General features: G+C 40.3%; 1 protein-coding gene across 1 annotated transcript in view; it reads right to left on the reverse strand.

Annotated features, from left to right (window-relative positions):
- Positions 1 to 3287: 3287 nt before the first annotated feature.
- Positions 3288 to 17526, reverse strand: part of LOC139733111 (periodic tryptophan protein 2 homolog) — a 96394-nt gene continuing 82155 nt past the window's right edge. Inside the window, exon 18 of the mRNA XM_071643958.1 lies at positions 3288 to 3709. Coding sequence (XP_071500059.1) covers positions 3451 to 3709 — 259 coding nt within the window. The 3' untranslated portion in view covers positions 3288 to 3450. The remainder of the gene's footprint in view (positions 3710 to 17526) is intronic.

Raw genomic sequence — 17526 nt, forward strand, 5'->3', positions numbered from 1 at the left:
TTTTTTTTACTGTGCTATTGTTGAATGAAGAGGATATTTGGAGAGAAATTCGACACGTGCTATTCAAATGCCACCGGTGGGTCACTGATAAGATTTCACTGAAGTCATGATGGCCCAAAGACCACAATTTCTGCCTTTTCAACAAGGTGTTTGCTCATTATTCTGAACTTGGAAGGCTCAGATTTCACAGGTTTATATATGCTGCAAAGTCTTTGCTATCAACAGTGTCACTAACCGTCTTGAATTAATCTAAATTTTATTCGGTAAAAGGTGCGGTATGTAGTAATGTGCCCTTTTGCTGTGCCTTTTATTTGTTTCAGGTCTGATATTCTCCATATAACTATAAAATATATAACTCCAATCCAAGATTCATTATTGCACATATTGATATGTACTTTTACATTTCATCTTCAAATTAGTAGTTTTACAGATCATTTTCAAATACTAATGATATGTTGACCTATTTAAAGAACAAGGAATTTTCTTTGTGTGTGTTTTCATATTGAATATCAAAGTGTGATACTCTTTTAACTGTGGACATGCAAAAGAAACCTTCATAAACGACTGAAAACTGAAAACAAAGCAAAAAGTCCTCAAAAACTTGATATGTTTGTACTGATTTGATCAGCTATGAGTTGAGGTACAAAATTGTGTTCTGAGAAATGCAAAATTCAAAGCAAAGGTGTCAGATTTTTTATTAGATGCTGAATTTTGAACAGGAATGTTAATTGTCAGAATTGTATTTATGATGAATGTCTTGTGATCTGAGAATATATTTTTGTTTAACATTGTGTTCAAAATGGACAATAAAAATTGAAATGGAAATTGAAATTTTACACACACACAGACACACACACACATACATACACAAACACACACACAAATACTCTTACGAAGAATGATAACTAATCAACACAATAATGAATTTACAAAACAGTAATTTATTGTCATGTAATCATCATCAATGATCCTCATGGAAGTCTTTATAAAGTACAATGACACCTTAAAGAGGAGCATTACACTGTTGCTCATGCCAATAAATACCTGAAAGATGCAAAACACGAGTTGTTAAATCTACAGAACTTTGGCACATCTTCAACAGATACGTCATCAGGAATGCCAGTTTGAATTAAAGAGAGGGCCTGAGATTCATTAACATGAAAATACTTTGCACATGGAAGGGTCCAAACTCTGATAGTGCCAGGGCCTGAATTCAGGCCTTTGACTGAAAACTGGCATTCCTTTGTCATCCTTAAAGAAGCACAGAGGTGCATTCTTTTCCCCAGATAAGCTGTGATGTGCTTCACAAAGTAATTCCTCACATTTTAAAGAATAATGAGGGAATCCTACGATGAAGCTTCAAAATTTAGATGGTTATTTTACTAACATTTCTAACAAATGTTTTTCTTACAAAAGTTGGCTGTATGGCACAACCATAGTGCAGTGCAGGACAAGACTATTCTTGGTACACTGCTGCACAAGCATTTCTCTTCTCTATGGCTGTTGTGTCCTCTTCTCTCTTTAAAAAAAAAATCTTTCTATAGAGAAAAAAACTGAGAAAAGAGATAGAGGGATGATTGTGGGAAATTCTCAGCGACAATGAAGTTGGTGCAGGAAACAATGCCTCACAAAACATTCCCCATAAGAGAAAAACAGCATCACAGAATTTTCTCTTGCAGCTCATAATTTTCATTTCAATGGCATCAAGATTATCTTACATATAATAAATATAATGATAACATTCCCACTTTACCGTCAGCACCATCTTGCAAACTCCAAACTGTAAGCCTTCATGGAGGCAAGATCACACAATCTCATTCAAAATGCACCACCAACTCTGCGAGGCATGGTCCTCACTCGGCCCAGACAACAGGTGTCGATGCAGTTACAGTATCTCATTCGACAGGACAGATACGAACACAGGAGTAGTGGAGAAAAGTATCAAGTCCCGAATGGTTGAGTGGAGTATGCCGAGCATGAAAGATGATAAACCAAAGGTAAAACCCATCTGATATGCACAAGTTATTACTTACATCCTCAGAGCACCCTGAGATAGCGAATGTCGATTTCACCTGCTTTGATTTTCTCGCCGAACACTCCCAATTTGTTTGGTATGGAAATTGTCAACTTCGAAGACATTCCAAAGAGAGGAAAAAAATATATACACCTACTTCAGATGCAGTAAAATTATAAGATTCTAGTTCACATTCTCTTTGTGATAATTTTTGAAACTCGTATTTTGGTGCTAAAAACAGAAGGGAGTTTTTTTTTTTCAAAGGCATATTACTCTTGCATGATCACGGAAAGCTGCCGACAGACAACCATTTTTACAACTTGCTAACATCCTAAATTTTGGGTACATCGTTTGTTAGTTTTGTCACAACATTTAACCCATTCGTTATATGTATTTTACTCTTTTCAGTGTAAATAACCTCTTCCCGTAGCAGTATTACCAAATTCGTTACAAGAATTTTGCTCTTTTCAGTGCAAACAACCTATTCCTGGTGTAGTTTTGCCCCCAAAAGTTTGCTTGGTACACCATTTCATTGGACCATAGATAGCTCACTACTACCTAATCCAGTTTCCCATGGGTGACTTCAAATCATCAAGCTCTGATTTATTATTCCACGAACAACATGTAATCTCTGTCTTCAAGTTAGCATGTTTTCCAAGTGTAAGATGAGACAAATGAAATACCAAGAGAGAAAGATAAGGATAAGGTAGAGAGGCAACGAGGAAGAGAGAAATGGGGAGGAAAGAGACGGGAGATATCCTGTAGACAAGCAGACTATATGCAAGTCATCAGTATCACAAGGTTTTTTTTCAATGTCAACGTATATCAACTGAAGGATGCAGCAGCATTCACACCTTGGCCTGGGTTTGAACAAGTCAGTTGTGTATTTATATTGATTAACTTGCGGGGTAAGATGATACAGGGATGATACGAACCATACCAGGAAAAACACACATTTCACACCTCTGCACCTCACACACATACATACATACATACAAACAAGTAGAAGGGCAACCGTTGGGGGTTCGGTGATTTTCATGAGGGGTGGCTGCGGGCAGGTTTTCAGTGATTTTTGCGAGGGGCAGCCGCAGGCAGATTGGGGGATATAGGGTAACAAACATTGATGATCTCGCATCTCCGAGGCACTAGGGTATCCGTCCGAGATTTCTCCATCTGAGCAACCAACATCCAATTATTCTGATGACTCCATTTCTCTGCATCTTGTTCCACAGGAGCTTTAGAAGGAGAGGGTGGCAGAGATTGATGGTGCTTCGGAGAAATCAGGCCACACCAATCTGCACGTGTCCATGTGGAGTTTGGAAGAATATGTTGTGGATCAACAGATGATATGGGGGTTGCATCATCCGTAGCCAGCGCAGAGTTCTCAGCCCTTGACAAACATCTCATTATATCAGGTGAGACAGAGAGGGTTGACATCATAAAAGGGGCGCGATCTCCGTCTCGGAGTCATCGCTGTCGACGAGAGCTGCCGAATCCCTGAGGAGGACCATCTCGTCTCCATCATCCCCTTCATCCTCTCCCACATCCTGAGGCTGACCATCGCCTTCCAAATCTTCCTCATCCCCATCTTCTACTTCGTCTGCCCTCATGCCCAGAGGCTGCCGTTCTCGTTTCCTCGACTTGATCCTGGCGAGGGTTTGGAGATACCGGAGGGTATACTTGTTGTTGTCACATCTGTAAACAAACAAACAAACAACAGGAAAATAAACATGTAAGATGAAACCTGCAACTTTTTCTGAGAAAGTCAATATCAGTATTTCACACATCTGCAGAGTTCGGAATTGAGTATCAGATCATACTACCACTGATTAATCAAAACCCATAACTCTTTTTCTATGGCTGCAAAAACAGATGCAGTTTGATGGTCACAGCAGCCAATCAACCTACTGCTTCCTACATGACAAAAAAACAAACAAACAAAAATCCCCACTGTGAACATAAAAATCCCATACTGAGTTCTCGAAGTCATTCAACATGTATGACTGTGTCCTGAAAAGAGTCACAGAATCACGTCTTCTCTTCACTTTTTTTTTTCTCTATGGCAAGGAGATTTGCCTGAACATTTTACGGTCGTGGCATCGAAGAGGAATTGATCCTCCTTGCTCACAACTTGCTGTCACATCCATCTTGCATCTTGGACTCCTTAAAATGCCATGAAACTGCATAAATTCAGGAGTAATCTACAGATGTAGGAGTGATTAAAGGGTAATGATGTGATACAAGCAACAAAATAGCAGAGTGAGCTCACGTCAGAGCCACAACGTGACAGGCTTACACATTAGACTTCAGACTACCATCATGGGAATCAATGCTAAAAAAGAAAAAAAAAAGAAAGAAAGACAAGGACTTTGCCAACACTGATCAGGTGCAGAGTAAGACTGAATCTTTTCACACAGGCCCTGTCCACATATGTACACCTTGACAAGTCTCTGAGAAGAATCGCAAATTGCCACTGATGGCAATTTGTCCTGCGCTGCGTACCGGCCACTTCCACGAATGTGGGCATGTCAGGGTGGATACGGAGAAATGGGGTTGCATAAATCATGCCTGTCTGCGCCAAGCGCTGGCAGTGTTTGACTGCGGGAGAAAAGGGCAAATAAACTGTTCGACCTCCTTTGAAAGGGACAAATGCATACAAACACTAACTATGCCAATGTGGTGTGTGTGTATGTGTGTGTGTGTGTGTGTGTGTGTGTTTGCATGCGTGTGTGTGCATGGGGGAGGGGCAGTGGAGGAGTAGGGAAGAGTAAAAATTTTCCCTGAGGCACCATACTCTGTGGCTGGATGAAGACGAATTGAACCATTCAACATCAAGTGCATCAGCGGAGCAATTTATTTTTCATGGGATTAATGTCGTACTGGTGACAGGGGGATGCAGAGATACTCTTGGTCCCTCTTTCACTCCTCCCTTCCTGACAAAAAAAGGAGAAAAATCAGCCACAGTACTTGTCATATCATGCTATGAAACTTCGTATATTTTGGCAAGTAATGTTCCTTACAGTGTGAAAAAAGAAAAAAAAATTGTACTCCAAATGCAGTCCTACATGAGGCTATTCTCTGTTGGGGTGATAAAACCTCATAACTCAATAATGTCAAATGTTCAGGACAGTGAAAAACATGGTAGTAGTAATATAACAAATGGGATCACCTTTCCTTTGACATGCCGTGGTGGCATCATTTTGGGAGTAAGACAGCTAGGTTTTGGACAGGACATCACTTAACTGATTATCTGATAATTAAGCCAAAAAAGTAAAGTTCACCAGAATTTGAGATACAAGGTTTCATCACTCCAGTGGCACATGAGTGCCGTTTTGCTCCAGGGTTCAATGTACAAATTGGGCGTTTTGAATGATTTATAACCAAAACAGCAAGACAGCAAAATTGAACCCCTTCACAAATTCTTCTTCTACACTCCTTTCTTTAAGCCTCTCACATTTGCCAATCAGTCTATCAGTCTACATGTGACTGTGCATGACAAAAAAAAAGTCACAAAAGTCGCACCCTTCGATTTTATGCGAGGACTCAAAAAGGGTGAAATGGGTCAACCAAGTCAATCTTAAGTTTTTCATATTTCCTGAATGAGTTAGTCTTAATCTACATTATGCTTTAAGTTTGGGATCATAAAATGAATGGGAAAGTGTGTTTTCAGCAGTTTTCTACAACCTTTTTTTGTAGAGTTATGCAATCAGATATGTCTTAGAGGCCCCTTTTCATTTCTTGAAAATCCTTTGCACACTCTTCCCTTTCAACTCTAATAACTTTTGAAAGGATAATGCTAATGCTTTGAAAGTTGGCACTAATCATGAAAAAAAAAAATGTGTTCATAATGCATGCTCAATTTCCGCTTACTCTGATAATCCCTTCATTGTTGTTGCTACTATAGTTTACATCCTGTTTTTGTTTTTTTGTCTCATTCATTGCACAGCTACCACGGCTGAGTAAAGATTAAGTGCTTGAGTAGACCCTCTACTTCAGAGCCTCTTTTCTCAGTTCACACTATGTGTGATTTCTTTCCAATATTCAGATAGGTTAGGAGAGTCAATTTGAATCGAGTTATTCATCATTTCAAAGCTTAGGGTCTGCTGTTTCAGAATCTGCCCTTAGTTAAAAACCTATGTCTGGCGACATTTTGTTGGTTTTGTGAGGCAGGATCACATATGTAGGTCTGTGTGTCTGTCTGCCTGTGTGTCTGTCTGTCTCTCTTTCATGTGGTAAGATCTAGGTTAGATGTGAAATCATCCTGCTGTTTGGAACGTATCCAAACCGTATCAGAATGTATCAAAATATCGGAATCTTATTCGAATAGAAGACATCACTTCCTGTCACAATTCCTTGCCTGCAATGTATCGTGTCTATGCTCAAATCATGGACTCCATCCCGGTATATCCCCTAGAGAGGAAATTAATCAATCTAGACAGTCTCCAGCACCGTGCACACCATACCACCATAAGACTCACAAAATTTGTTCATTCTCTTGACACTCAAAAGTTTTTTTTTCTTAATCTATCTCCTTCTTTCTATCCATCTCTCAATCCTCTGAATACTTTTGTCAGAAAGAGACATAAAGCCCATCCCAACATCCACAGCCTCACAAAATCTGGAAAAGGGAATTTAAAAAAAAAATCTTCCCTTTCACTTAATCAAATTAAGAACCAATTGCAGGATCTGCTATGAAAGTCTCAGCCTTGATTACTCCCACACTTCAATCCGCCAATGACCCTTTGGCACAGGGGGCGTTTTCTAATCACTGTTGCGACGGAGAAAGTCCGCGGGGTCTCCATCCCCTCCGTCGCAGCGTAATCCAATGTGAGGGCCCGCGAACCGAGGCGGCGCACTAACGAGGAATTAATGGAGACAGATTAGCGGCGCAAAGAGGCCGTGACAGGTGAGATTAAAATCTAGATGACAAACAGCGGCACCTGATGTTGTTATGCAACAACGACGGCATGAAAACACAACCTGATCATTTGGAAACAGTAATGGGAATGTCATCAGTAACGGCACTCTTATGTTGCTTTTTTTTTTTTTTTTTTAGGGAGGCTGCATTCTGCACATACCACAGCTGACAGCATCAACCTTGGACTCTCTTTTTCCTGATAAAAGGACTTATCTTATGTGAATCCTCACTGGTAATCAGAAAGGGCAAATAGTCATAAAGATGATTGATATAACTTTAAATGAATGTTGGAGCACTGTGTCAAAGTAGATCAAACTCTGGAACCTAGACTCTGGACTCATCTGAGGCACTTTGGCCTTCAAGTTACCAACAGCAAGTGATTCATGAGTGGTGGTGATTAAAACTCCGGCACAATACCTGGAAAACCTTTGCATTATCCTTCGCAAGGCTCAACATTCAGGCTAGTTTACCTTCCAGGAAGATAATCACAAACAATTGACTGCATTGTGACATCCATGTATCTCATTCCAACACACACACACACACACACCAGACAAAAATACAATCTTTGAATCGTAGCTACACCTGTTTCTTGTCAAAATGCTCACGTGAAATAATGCTCAGCAATATTCTGGACAAACAAGTTACAGGCACTGCAATCTAAAAAAGAAAGAAAGAAAGAAAAACCTTTATTATATGGTTCTAAATGCTACTATGTAAGAATGAAGCTGCCTTTCTTGTTGCACTTTTTGGTGGGCATACAACTCTGTAGAATGCCAATATCAGAACTATAAAGAAAAAAGGCTGAGTGGAATGTGGGCTTCATTTGATTTGATGGACCAAATAGGGGTTTATTTCGTCTCATTTAATGACGGATTAGGGTTAAGATTTGATTACACATGTCTCCCTGTATTCATGACCTTACCATGAGTCTGACATTTATGTGGACTGCCCACACTCGTATAAAGGAGGAGAAGAATTATGTGTGTACATGTACATGTATGTGTTAGTGTGTATAACCTGTAACCATGGCAACTCAAGAAAATTCTGGCAGGCACAAAGTTCATACAGCTAACCTACTTTTTTGATGTCTGCAGATTCAGACTTAAAAATGATGTTGGAAAAAAAACAACAAGAAAAGAACCACAAGCAAGCATCACACATCTCGACTACCAATGTTGTATGAACCATACAACTTAAAAGCTTCTGCATGATATCCTTCCTAGCTGGGAGCAATATGTCTCACATCTTTGGATGATGCACAAGTGTGAAGATGTGGAAGCACTTGAATGCCTTTTCCCCTCCTATGCATATAAACTCATACACACTGACTCACCTCCAAACCAATGAAAGTCACAATTATGCAAAATTTCTTCAAATACACGCAAGAGGTCCGTGTGTAGTTTCAAGTACAAGCATCAAACAGTAAAAAGATAATAGAGAGACAGTCACGGAAACAAACTTTACTTTTTCAAGTCAAAGGTCATGTCCTGCAATAAGATGGTCCTCAATGCAATCCTGATTGATTTTCAGTGTCTGTGAATCAGCAGAACCCTTATATTTTTTCCAGAGTCGCTTATTGCGAAAGACTACAGCAATCACTTGATGCCAATGATGTATTGTGCATGAATCCATCATGGTTCAAATTCATTGCACACGAAACAGAGACATCTTGAATCCCCCAAACACCCGTTGCTCCAAACACCCGTTGCTCCAACCTCCGTCCTATCCCTCATCGCTACCCAAACCCTCACCCCAACCAAAGTGACTCATTACACCATATCAAGCACAGCGATGCATCAAGATGTCTTCGTCTCCCTCCACCTGCCAAATGTGCTCCTAGACTCCTCTTCGAGCCGAAACCCACCGGTACACTCGAGACGCATCCTCATCTCCGCTTCCCTTTAAGAGAAATAACAGCAACCACAAAACAAAACATGCCACTACATTAATTCCCACCGGCTGAGATCTATCGCAGTCTCTAACCCCCGCTCTGCTCCCGCGGAGAAAAAACAGAAAAAGAAAAAGAAAGAAAAGCTGGATGAAATCAAATCTTGTCGACGCAAGCCTGGCATTTGCAGAGAAGAAGCTGATGAAATGAAAACTTTCCCGGTCCCGGCTAAATTCCCAGGCAGTTAAAGCCGAGCTCTCGAGCCACGAGTGCTCGCCGAGTGGGGAAAGCCTGGAAGAGGATTCAGACACACTTGTGGATGGTCCCATGGGGAAAAAGGTTTCGAGGCAGGGATGCACCTTGAAATGAAAGGTGGTATGTTTGAACAAGAGCAGTTTCACATTGAATTTAAAACTTGATTTTAATCACATTGCTGCAACGTCATACATGTTGAAGTTACGCTGTGTGCAGACACAACATTGAGGCTCCCTGCCTACAGCAGACTGCCAAGGATGTTCCATATTCAAGCTGTTCATCAAACTCCATGCCCCGTCATCGATCGATTGCACAACTCCAGGAAAACATGCTCGCAAGAGCACATGTGTACATACACACACTCTCTACACATCTACCTGAAGAACATGCAGTCTATCAGCGGAAGCAAGTGGAGATTAAGCTAATCTAAACCAATTCCTCAGATGTGTTTTAAAGGAAACCAAAGCCCAATTATAATGTGGATTGAGTGAAAGCAGCAAAATTAGTAGAATGCATCACTGAAAGTTTGAGGAAAATTGGACAATCACTTAAGAAGTTATGATAGAAGAGCATAATAAAAGAGCACCTGACTTACCTCTTTCAGAAAGCCAGGGAAATAATATTACCCTTAACATGTCAGTGACAAGAGCGTGCAAATTAAATCTGTTCGACTGGACTTACTTGTGAAAATCACGGAGAGAGCGGTTTTGAGACTCGTCCGAGTCACTTCTTCAGCTCTGTCTGTACATTCCGTGATTTTCACAAGTAAGTCCAGTTGAACAGATTTAATTTGCACGCTTTTAGCATACTACCTGGAGGAATCAGAATCTACAGCGATATGTCAGTGACAAGTTGATGGAATGTGTGCTTTTCATGAAGAAATTTTTTAGAAATTCTCCTTGTATTTTCTTTATATGTTGTCCAGAATGACGTCATGAAGTGTGGTAATCTCCTTATCCAGCAGAAAAGCACTTCAATGTAAAAAAAAAAAAATCATAACTTTGAAATGGATTCTCCAATTTGCCTCAAACTTTCAGTGATGTGTTCTACTAATACTGCTGCCTTCAGTAAATCCAAACTTACGTTTGGGTTGTGGTTTCCTTTAAAGACCAAACCATTCAGATACTAGTAACAAACATGCTCCAACAATCAAGCAAACCTTAATTGGCAAACACCTTCAGATCAAGACAGGCCAAATTTGATTTGAGAAGCATCTCTGAGGAAGGAACGAGACTTAGACAAAACACGCTTCTAAACTCGTTTACATACAAGCGCTGTTATCAATCTGAAAAGGTTCAAAGCATTTTACAAGGATGTCACTTGAAACGACAGGTGGTATAAATGAATAAAGACAATAGACAGGGCTAGGATGAGGATCTATTTCCTCATTCAACAAGGGTCCACTCCCTAAAAAGAGATGAGGAGGGAGGGAAAAAAGTGGAACAAGAATGAAATGAAGAGAAGCAACAGGTTCAAGCGGAGGTAAAAAATGGGTCTATTCTCTTTAAGATGGTTTTAATACAGTTTTTAATGGCATTTTTATCTCCTTTGGGAAACAATTTCAGATTTAGCATCCAGCTAATCTTGCAATCTCAGCAAGATGTGAAACTACTGAAAGAATTACTGCAACATTGAACTTCAAGACATTGCAATTGCTTCCGAAGGAGAAGAAGAAGAAGCAGAAAGAAGAAAAGGAGGAGGAAAAGGAGGAGAAGGAGAGGAGTAGGTTAGGAAGAGGAGGAAGAGGAATGATAATATCATGATGATGAGGAGGAAAAAGATCATAGGAAAGGTAGGAAGGAGCAGAAGGAGGAGATGGCGAAAGAGGGAGAGGAGGGGAGGAGGAAGATGATGGAGATGGGAAGGAAAATATGGTGGAGGAGGAGGAAGAGGAATATAATGATGATGATGATGATGAGGAGGAGAGAATGAGGAGAGGGAAGGTATGTGCGGGAGGAGGAGAAGAAGAGGAGCAGGACGAGAAAAAAGAAAAGAGGAGAAAGAGGAAAAGGAGGAGGAGGTGTAGGTAGAGGAGGAGGAGGAGGAGGAGCAGGAGAAGGAGGAGGAGGAGAAGGAGGAGGAGGAGAAGGAGGAGGACGAGGAATTACAAGAGGAGCTGCTCTTAGAGATGCATCTGTTTGCCAACAATGGCACAAGGAGATTGCGTTTCATCGATTAGTACTGCACCCTAGACAGCTTCTTAAGCTTTCAAGATGGAGAAGACAGCTCTCTAGCAAAGATGAAGGGCCAGCCGGCTGGCCTACCTTTTCGACAGGTTGCTCGAGGCGGGCCAGAGTCAGAAAAGTGTGTGTGTGTGTGTGTGTGTGTGTGTGTGTGTGTGTGTGTGTGTGACAGAGTGGGGGAGGGGGTGAAGTGGAGGACCAGAAAATGGCCAAGCTGTTTTACGATGATAATGCAAAGTGTGGACACACAAACCCACAAATAGACCAGTTTGCTATCAACATTCTCAAATTGCATGCACACCTTTTAAAACAAAGACTTGTCCTGACAATCATTAAGTATACAGGTGGGTGGAATAGTTAGTCACTGGGTCCTGAATAGAGGAAATGCATGCACAGATTTCAATATACTCACAAACTGGCCTATTGCTTCAACTTGGAATGTGCATTCAACTAATTACGTCTGGCTCCTTTTCACTCATGTGAAAACTAGATGCTTACAGTCTGGTCATTGCAAAGAAGTAAATAGAAAGCTATACCCCTTGCACTAAAGGTGTCTTCCTCTGTTTCACTTCTCTAAACACAGAATGGTATCGATCATCATCCTCATCCAATGTTAGATATCAAGAAAATAATCATATGGAATCATACAGAACAAAGTCATGAAGAACTGACAATTTTGATATTCTTATTCTTATGGTCGGACATCCGGGTATCTATATAACACAGAGTCAGGGAGAGCGGTGGCTGGAGTTTAAAAAAACCAAACCCATACAGTTAATCAATCATCATACTTTTAAGACAACATAATATACTTTTCTTCCGTAATTGGCTTTAAAATTCTAGGAAACCACCAGATATGGTCCATCTTAACATTTCAAATAGCCACAACAAATTGTCGTATTGACAAATTAAGGAAAAGACTGGTAGATTGAAGATCCTGAATGCCGACATTCTAAGTTTGTGAACACTGTATTATGTGGCCTGTGTCACCACGTACATTCATAAACTTAATTCTCACTCTAGCTGTGCTCATGTACAGGCGAGCTGTGTGTTTTCACTCTAGCTACCAGAAGTGATGTGAACCTGACCATGAAAATCTGTTAAAATGAACGTGCATAAATTACCGCAAACTCAATGATTTTGTGCAGATAATCTGAACCTTCAGCACCAACTACACCTCCCCAATCCCTACCCAAGCTCTTCAAGTGAAACAACCTAAAAATCAGCAGAGTTATGAATAGGAGGCATTTTGGAAGTGGAACACCCAATCTACGATGCACAGATGACAGATGCTATAGAACAGCTAAGCTCACCAGGCTTAGTTGTTGCTTGATTTAGAAATTGCACAAGGAAGAATCAAAGATACCAGTACATGAGCATCCGTTTCACTCAATTATTAAGGATGCTTTACAAAGATGAAACTGCTCAAACTCTAGCTAAGATACCAGTACATGAAGCATCCGTTTCACTCAATTATTAAGGATGCTTTACAAAGATGAAATTGCTCGAACTCTAGCTAAATTTGCTTATCGTAGTGCCCTGTTTCTCTCTCCCTCCCTCTCTATCTCTTTCATCCTCTCACTCTTTTTGCCTATCTCTATATATACATTCACAAATAACAATTCAACAACAGTGAGAATTGTTCTGTAACCCTAGCTTACCAGAGTGTGCCAGTCTAGCTAATAGAAAAAGAGGGAAGCCCGGTGGGGAATTGCCGCCCATGCACCGAGACGCTATAACGTGACGGATCGAGCGCGCGAGATCTGGGTCGGAGCGTATTGCCTCCCAACAATTACCCTAGAAACACGCATCGCTGCAAAACTGCAGGCCCCCCCCCCCCCCCCAATATGACCATGCAAAGGCCTCAATGACTTTGCTAATAATCACATGATCCCGGCAGGCGGGAAACTGTGGCTATACCGAAACCATGGATGGAGGGAAGGTTGCAGAATAGACGGATCGAGGGAAGGAGCAGATCGTAAAGATGAAGAATGAAAAACAGAAGAAGAGGAGACTGGTAGTAGTATAAGACAGAGAATGTTGACACACTGTATAGCACAGCTCACAGTTCCACAGTCTCATGCCAGCATATGCCTGGTGTCTGCTGCTGAGTTTTCTCTGAAAAGTTATCACTCAAACTCAATGGAAAAGTCCATTTAAAACTAAAAGTTACAAAAGACATGAACTTACTGAATTTACTGAGGTGCCACGCATCCATCTCGGCAGTGTACCAGGTAGACTGTGGTGCGGCAAGGGTGAGGGGGACTTTTCACCCTTAGTAACCCAGAAATAACTGTAGCTCTGTTTTAAAACTGTTGAAAAACTAGACAGCGGCTATAAACTGATCTAGAATGTGCGATTTCAAATTGCATAGTGATGGTTTTCTCAGGAGAACATCATGCCAGCATGCTGACAGCTCAAAAAACAACGTCTATTAGCGCTCAACAAACAACACATCAACTGTTCTAGAAGGTTTCATCTGAAATTTCATCTCTTCATACACTGACGTCTGATTCTAATGAAATGTCTACCATCCTGTTCCTTTGATTCTACTCTAATCATCACAGTCCATGGTGGGGAATTGTACATGAAGGAATAAAGTAAAGGTATCAAACTGATACAAATTTGAATAAAATATGTCATATGATTACTCATGCTGTCACTGTGAATTCTTCTGGTTCTAAGTATTCATAAAAAAAGTCCATTATGATTCTGCTCCAGACACCTCAGCAATAGTATGCCCATCCTTTTGAACGAATTGATTTTACGACGGCGAGTCCTTGTCTCTTGGTCCCATTTGTTGATGATGGAAACGTGGAAGTTGCCCCAACCACAGCATGTGCAAGAGAGCTATGCGAAGCACATGCTGAAAGTTGCATCACTATCAGAGTGGAACTCTCATGCAATCATTGAATTCACCATGATGCACTTTTTCTAGATGAGTATATCTTTAAACATCCATATGAATGCGTCCCCCAAAATATATGCACATAATCATTTTTGCACTCGTGCAGTGGACCACAAAATCTCCCTAATATTTCTTTGCTGTGAAATATTTCACTGTCACAGAAGATGATCTGACATTCAAAAGTTAAAAATCTGAGGTCACTGGTCACATTCCCTCAAAGTTTCACAAATATTTTTTGTTTTCTTTTGTCGATACTTCAAAGAAAAGACATTTTCCTTTATACAGAAAACACTTGCAAGTTGCATTCCTTGGCAACATTGTCATTCACACCAAACAATTTGAAACTAATTGAATTTCCTGCGAAACAAGAAAGGGGCAATCAAGTTTCGAAGAAACAGGGTCAATTCGCCAATCAAGGGCACTGAAAATCGAGTGGTGTTTAAAACGTCGCCAAATTTCTGGCGAGTAGGGCAAATGGTCCTCGAGAAATTGATCCTGTGTCGCTCGACGTCAATGAAGAGAAGGTAGCGGAGGGGTCAGTAAAATGGATGCACTTTGGCCTGTATGCTAATCACTTCTGGTATGTGTGTGTGTATATGTGGGGGGGGGGGTGTGGGAATGGAAAAAGGGGGGGGGCAGAGGCCCCCTAAAGAGTACAAGGATGAAGTGCTGAAAGCTCTCTGATAGTGAAGGAGGAGGTAGGATGAGGGGATGGCAAGATAATGGATAGAGCTTTCTGGAGCTAATGGATGAGCAACACAAAACTAGACAAGCCGGGGCAGAAAAAAAATGCAGTTGACCCTCCCTCTCCTCCCCCCCCCCCCCCAAAAAAAAAGAAGAAGAAGAGAGGAACAAACAAAAATCAAATCTAACGCCCTCTGGCTATACTTACTGACTAGCCTATTAGCCTCTGCCCCATTACTACGTACCACTTTGGGCAATTTCGTGCCTGCCTAGTTTCGTTCCATCTCAATTCTTGCCATCTTTCGAGAAGTAATCAATCACACCAAAGGCTGCCAACAATCAATTTCCCATTCTCAAGAAAATTATTGGAGAGGTTCAGAATTGTTACAGATTTTCAATGGTGGCTTGTGTGGTTGGAGTTAAAGAACTTGACTCAATTATCACTTGCTTCAAATTGTAGCTGATCTGGACTTGAGCCACCAATCAATAATGGCAGGCTTCACAAGGGGCAGTTGCTCTGAAAAAAAAATCCAGAGTTTCTGGGTCAAATTTTCACAGGCACTTGTAGTAAAATAATAATGAGTATTAAAGAATGAAGTTATTAAAAATTATGTCCTGAAATTTAAATACTGTTCACATATACCAAAAATAATTTAGAGGGACGGTATAGTTTTGGTTGAGATGGGGCCTCAGGTTTCTAACTTTTTTTGTGAGATAATGTGAAACCTCTTATGAAATAACAAAGGGCATACAATTCCAAGGGGAATTCAAAGTTTATGTGATGAAAATTGGTTTTGAAATGGCTAAGGTATCACAATGTATATAACAAATATAATGCTTCCTACACGATGACTGCCAAGTATAAAGGAGACTTTTCCCAAACCACACCACACAGGGGCACTGAAGATAACTACGCTGGAAGTGTTGAAAACTTATAACTCTGATCTATGATTTGATAAGCAACAACAGATGAACAAAACAATGAAGCAACAATGTGCAACAAGCGAAGTGGACCATCCTGTATGGGTAAAGTATGCAGTGGACTAGCTTTTGTTGTGATTTTATTTCGTATCCATTGCTTGAACACATATGTACTTGTATGTTTCAAATAGCTATTATGTCCCTTGTAGGTTTAATACTGTCCAGTCATATAAATGGAAGAGAAAAAAAATCAATTAATAACTGTTGGGGACACAGTGCAAATACTTTAAAAAAAAGTGAACAAAGAGAGCAATCAGATTAAAGGAAAAGACATTTTGCTTTCACTTTAATATCAATTAGATCTGGAACAGCATGATGGGTTCACACATATGGTAATACTATCCTCATATCATTATCAAGGATACCACCTACTCAAAAATACATCAAATGTTTGTTCTCTCCTGTTAATCTACAAAGTAAGGTGAAATTGGCATAAAACCATTTGAATTTCTCCACCAATCTGAGTGATTAGACTATCAAACCTCAAAATAAGGTCCGCTTATATGGAATTCAATACCAGATGATATTCGTAAAGTTACCTCTTTTAATGTATTCAAACGTAAACTTAAGGAGAATTTTATACAAAATTATAATTCCTAAGTTTCTGACATGTTTGGCTGGCAATACATGTATTCTATCTAATGATTGTAACTCACTTTGTTCGTATTGTCTTCGTAATGTAAATGTAGTGTATTGTGTATCATGCTGTATTGCTTTATGTTTGTCTTGCAACGGTATATCTGTTCATCTCATTTTTTTTTTATATATATATGAAAAATTTACCACTAATGCATTTTAAAAAAATTGATTTTCTGGGTCGGCCAGATTTTAAGGAAACTTAATTCCTCGTTGGCTGCTTCCCTTCAGCTTTATGTATTCCAAAGTTATGTTTTTTTTTTCTCTGTGTCTGTCATGATTGTTCATCAATGTCTTCTCTGTTGTTTTTATGCTGAACAAATAAATTCAATTCAATTCAAAATAGGGAAATTGGTTTACAATCAAAATATCTTTTAATATCTTGATCACACTGTTATGTCAAGAGGGCCTTTAATTCAAGCAAACAAAGTTAACAACAGATATCCACAAATTTGTCAGCTTAGAAGCAGGAAGGGCATAATCAGTAATCTACAGCTTTAACACCCTTTTACTTCTGAGATGACAACTTCCCAGTCAGTCCAGTCATGTGGGTGGTGGTGGTGGGGGTGGGGGTGGGGTGGGGTGGGGTGGGGTTGGGGGTTGCTTCTTCATGCATGTGAGACAGGCTATATACACAGCCACAGCTTGGTTGTTGCTGTTGTTACATTCCTGCTTTTACAGCTCCTGCAGTGATACTAACAGGGTGTTTATCCTTTCATCAGGTGCTGAGACTTAAAAGGATTGTCACTGGACAAAAACAACGCATCACTTAGGTGATGCTCTGAATGCTTCATGCACATCTCTATCAAATTCACTGAGATGCTGACCAGACAGCTTGAAGGAAGTTAAAGTTTTCTTACTTTTCTTAATGAACCCAGTGTGTCCTGTAACGGGAGACTGAGAGCCGTTTAAGTTTCCGTCGCAACAAAGCCATTATATCGCCCCCGGCTAATTGCAGTTCTGAGAATCAGCCCCCAAGAATTAGTCTCACATTACGGCGCCTCAGACCAGAATGCGCCTCACAAGCACATTTATTGGTATTTAACCCTTCTGCAG

The sequence above is a fragment of the Diadema antillarum genome, unplaced genomic scaffold, assembly GCF_040938485.1.
Source record: "Diadema antillarum isolate AM-2024a unplaced genomic scaffold, OU_Dant_1.0 seq00000460_RagTag, whole genome shotgun sequence".
Classification (NCBI taxonomy): domain Eukaryota; kingdom Metazoa; phylum Echinodermata; class Echinoidea; order Diadematoida; family Diadematidae; genus Diadema; species Diadema antillarum.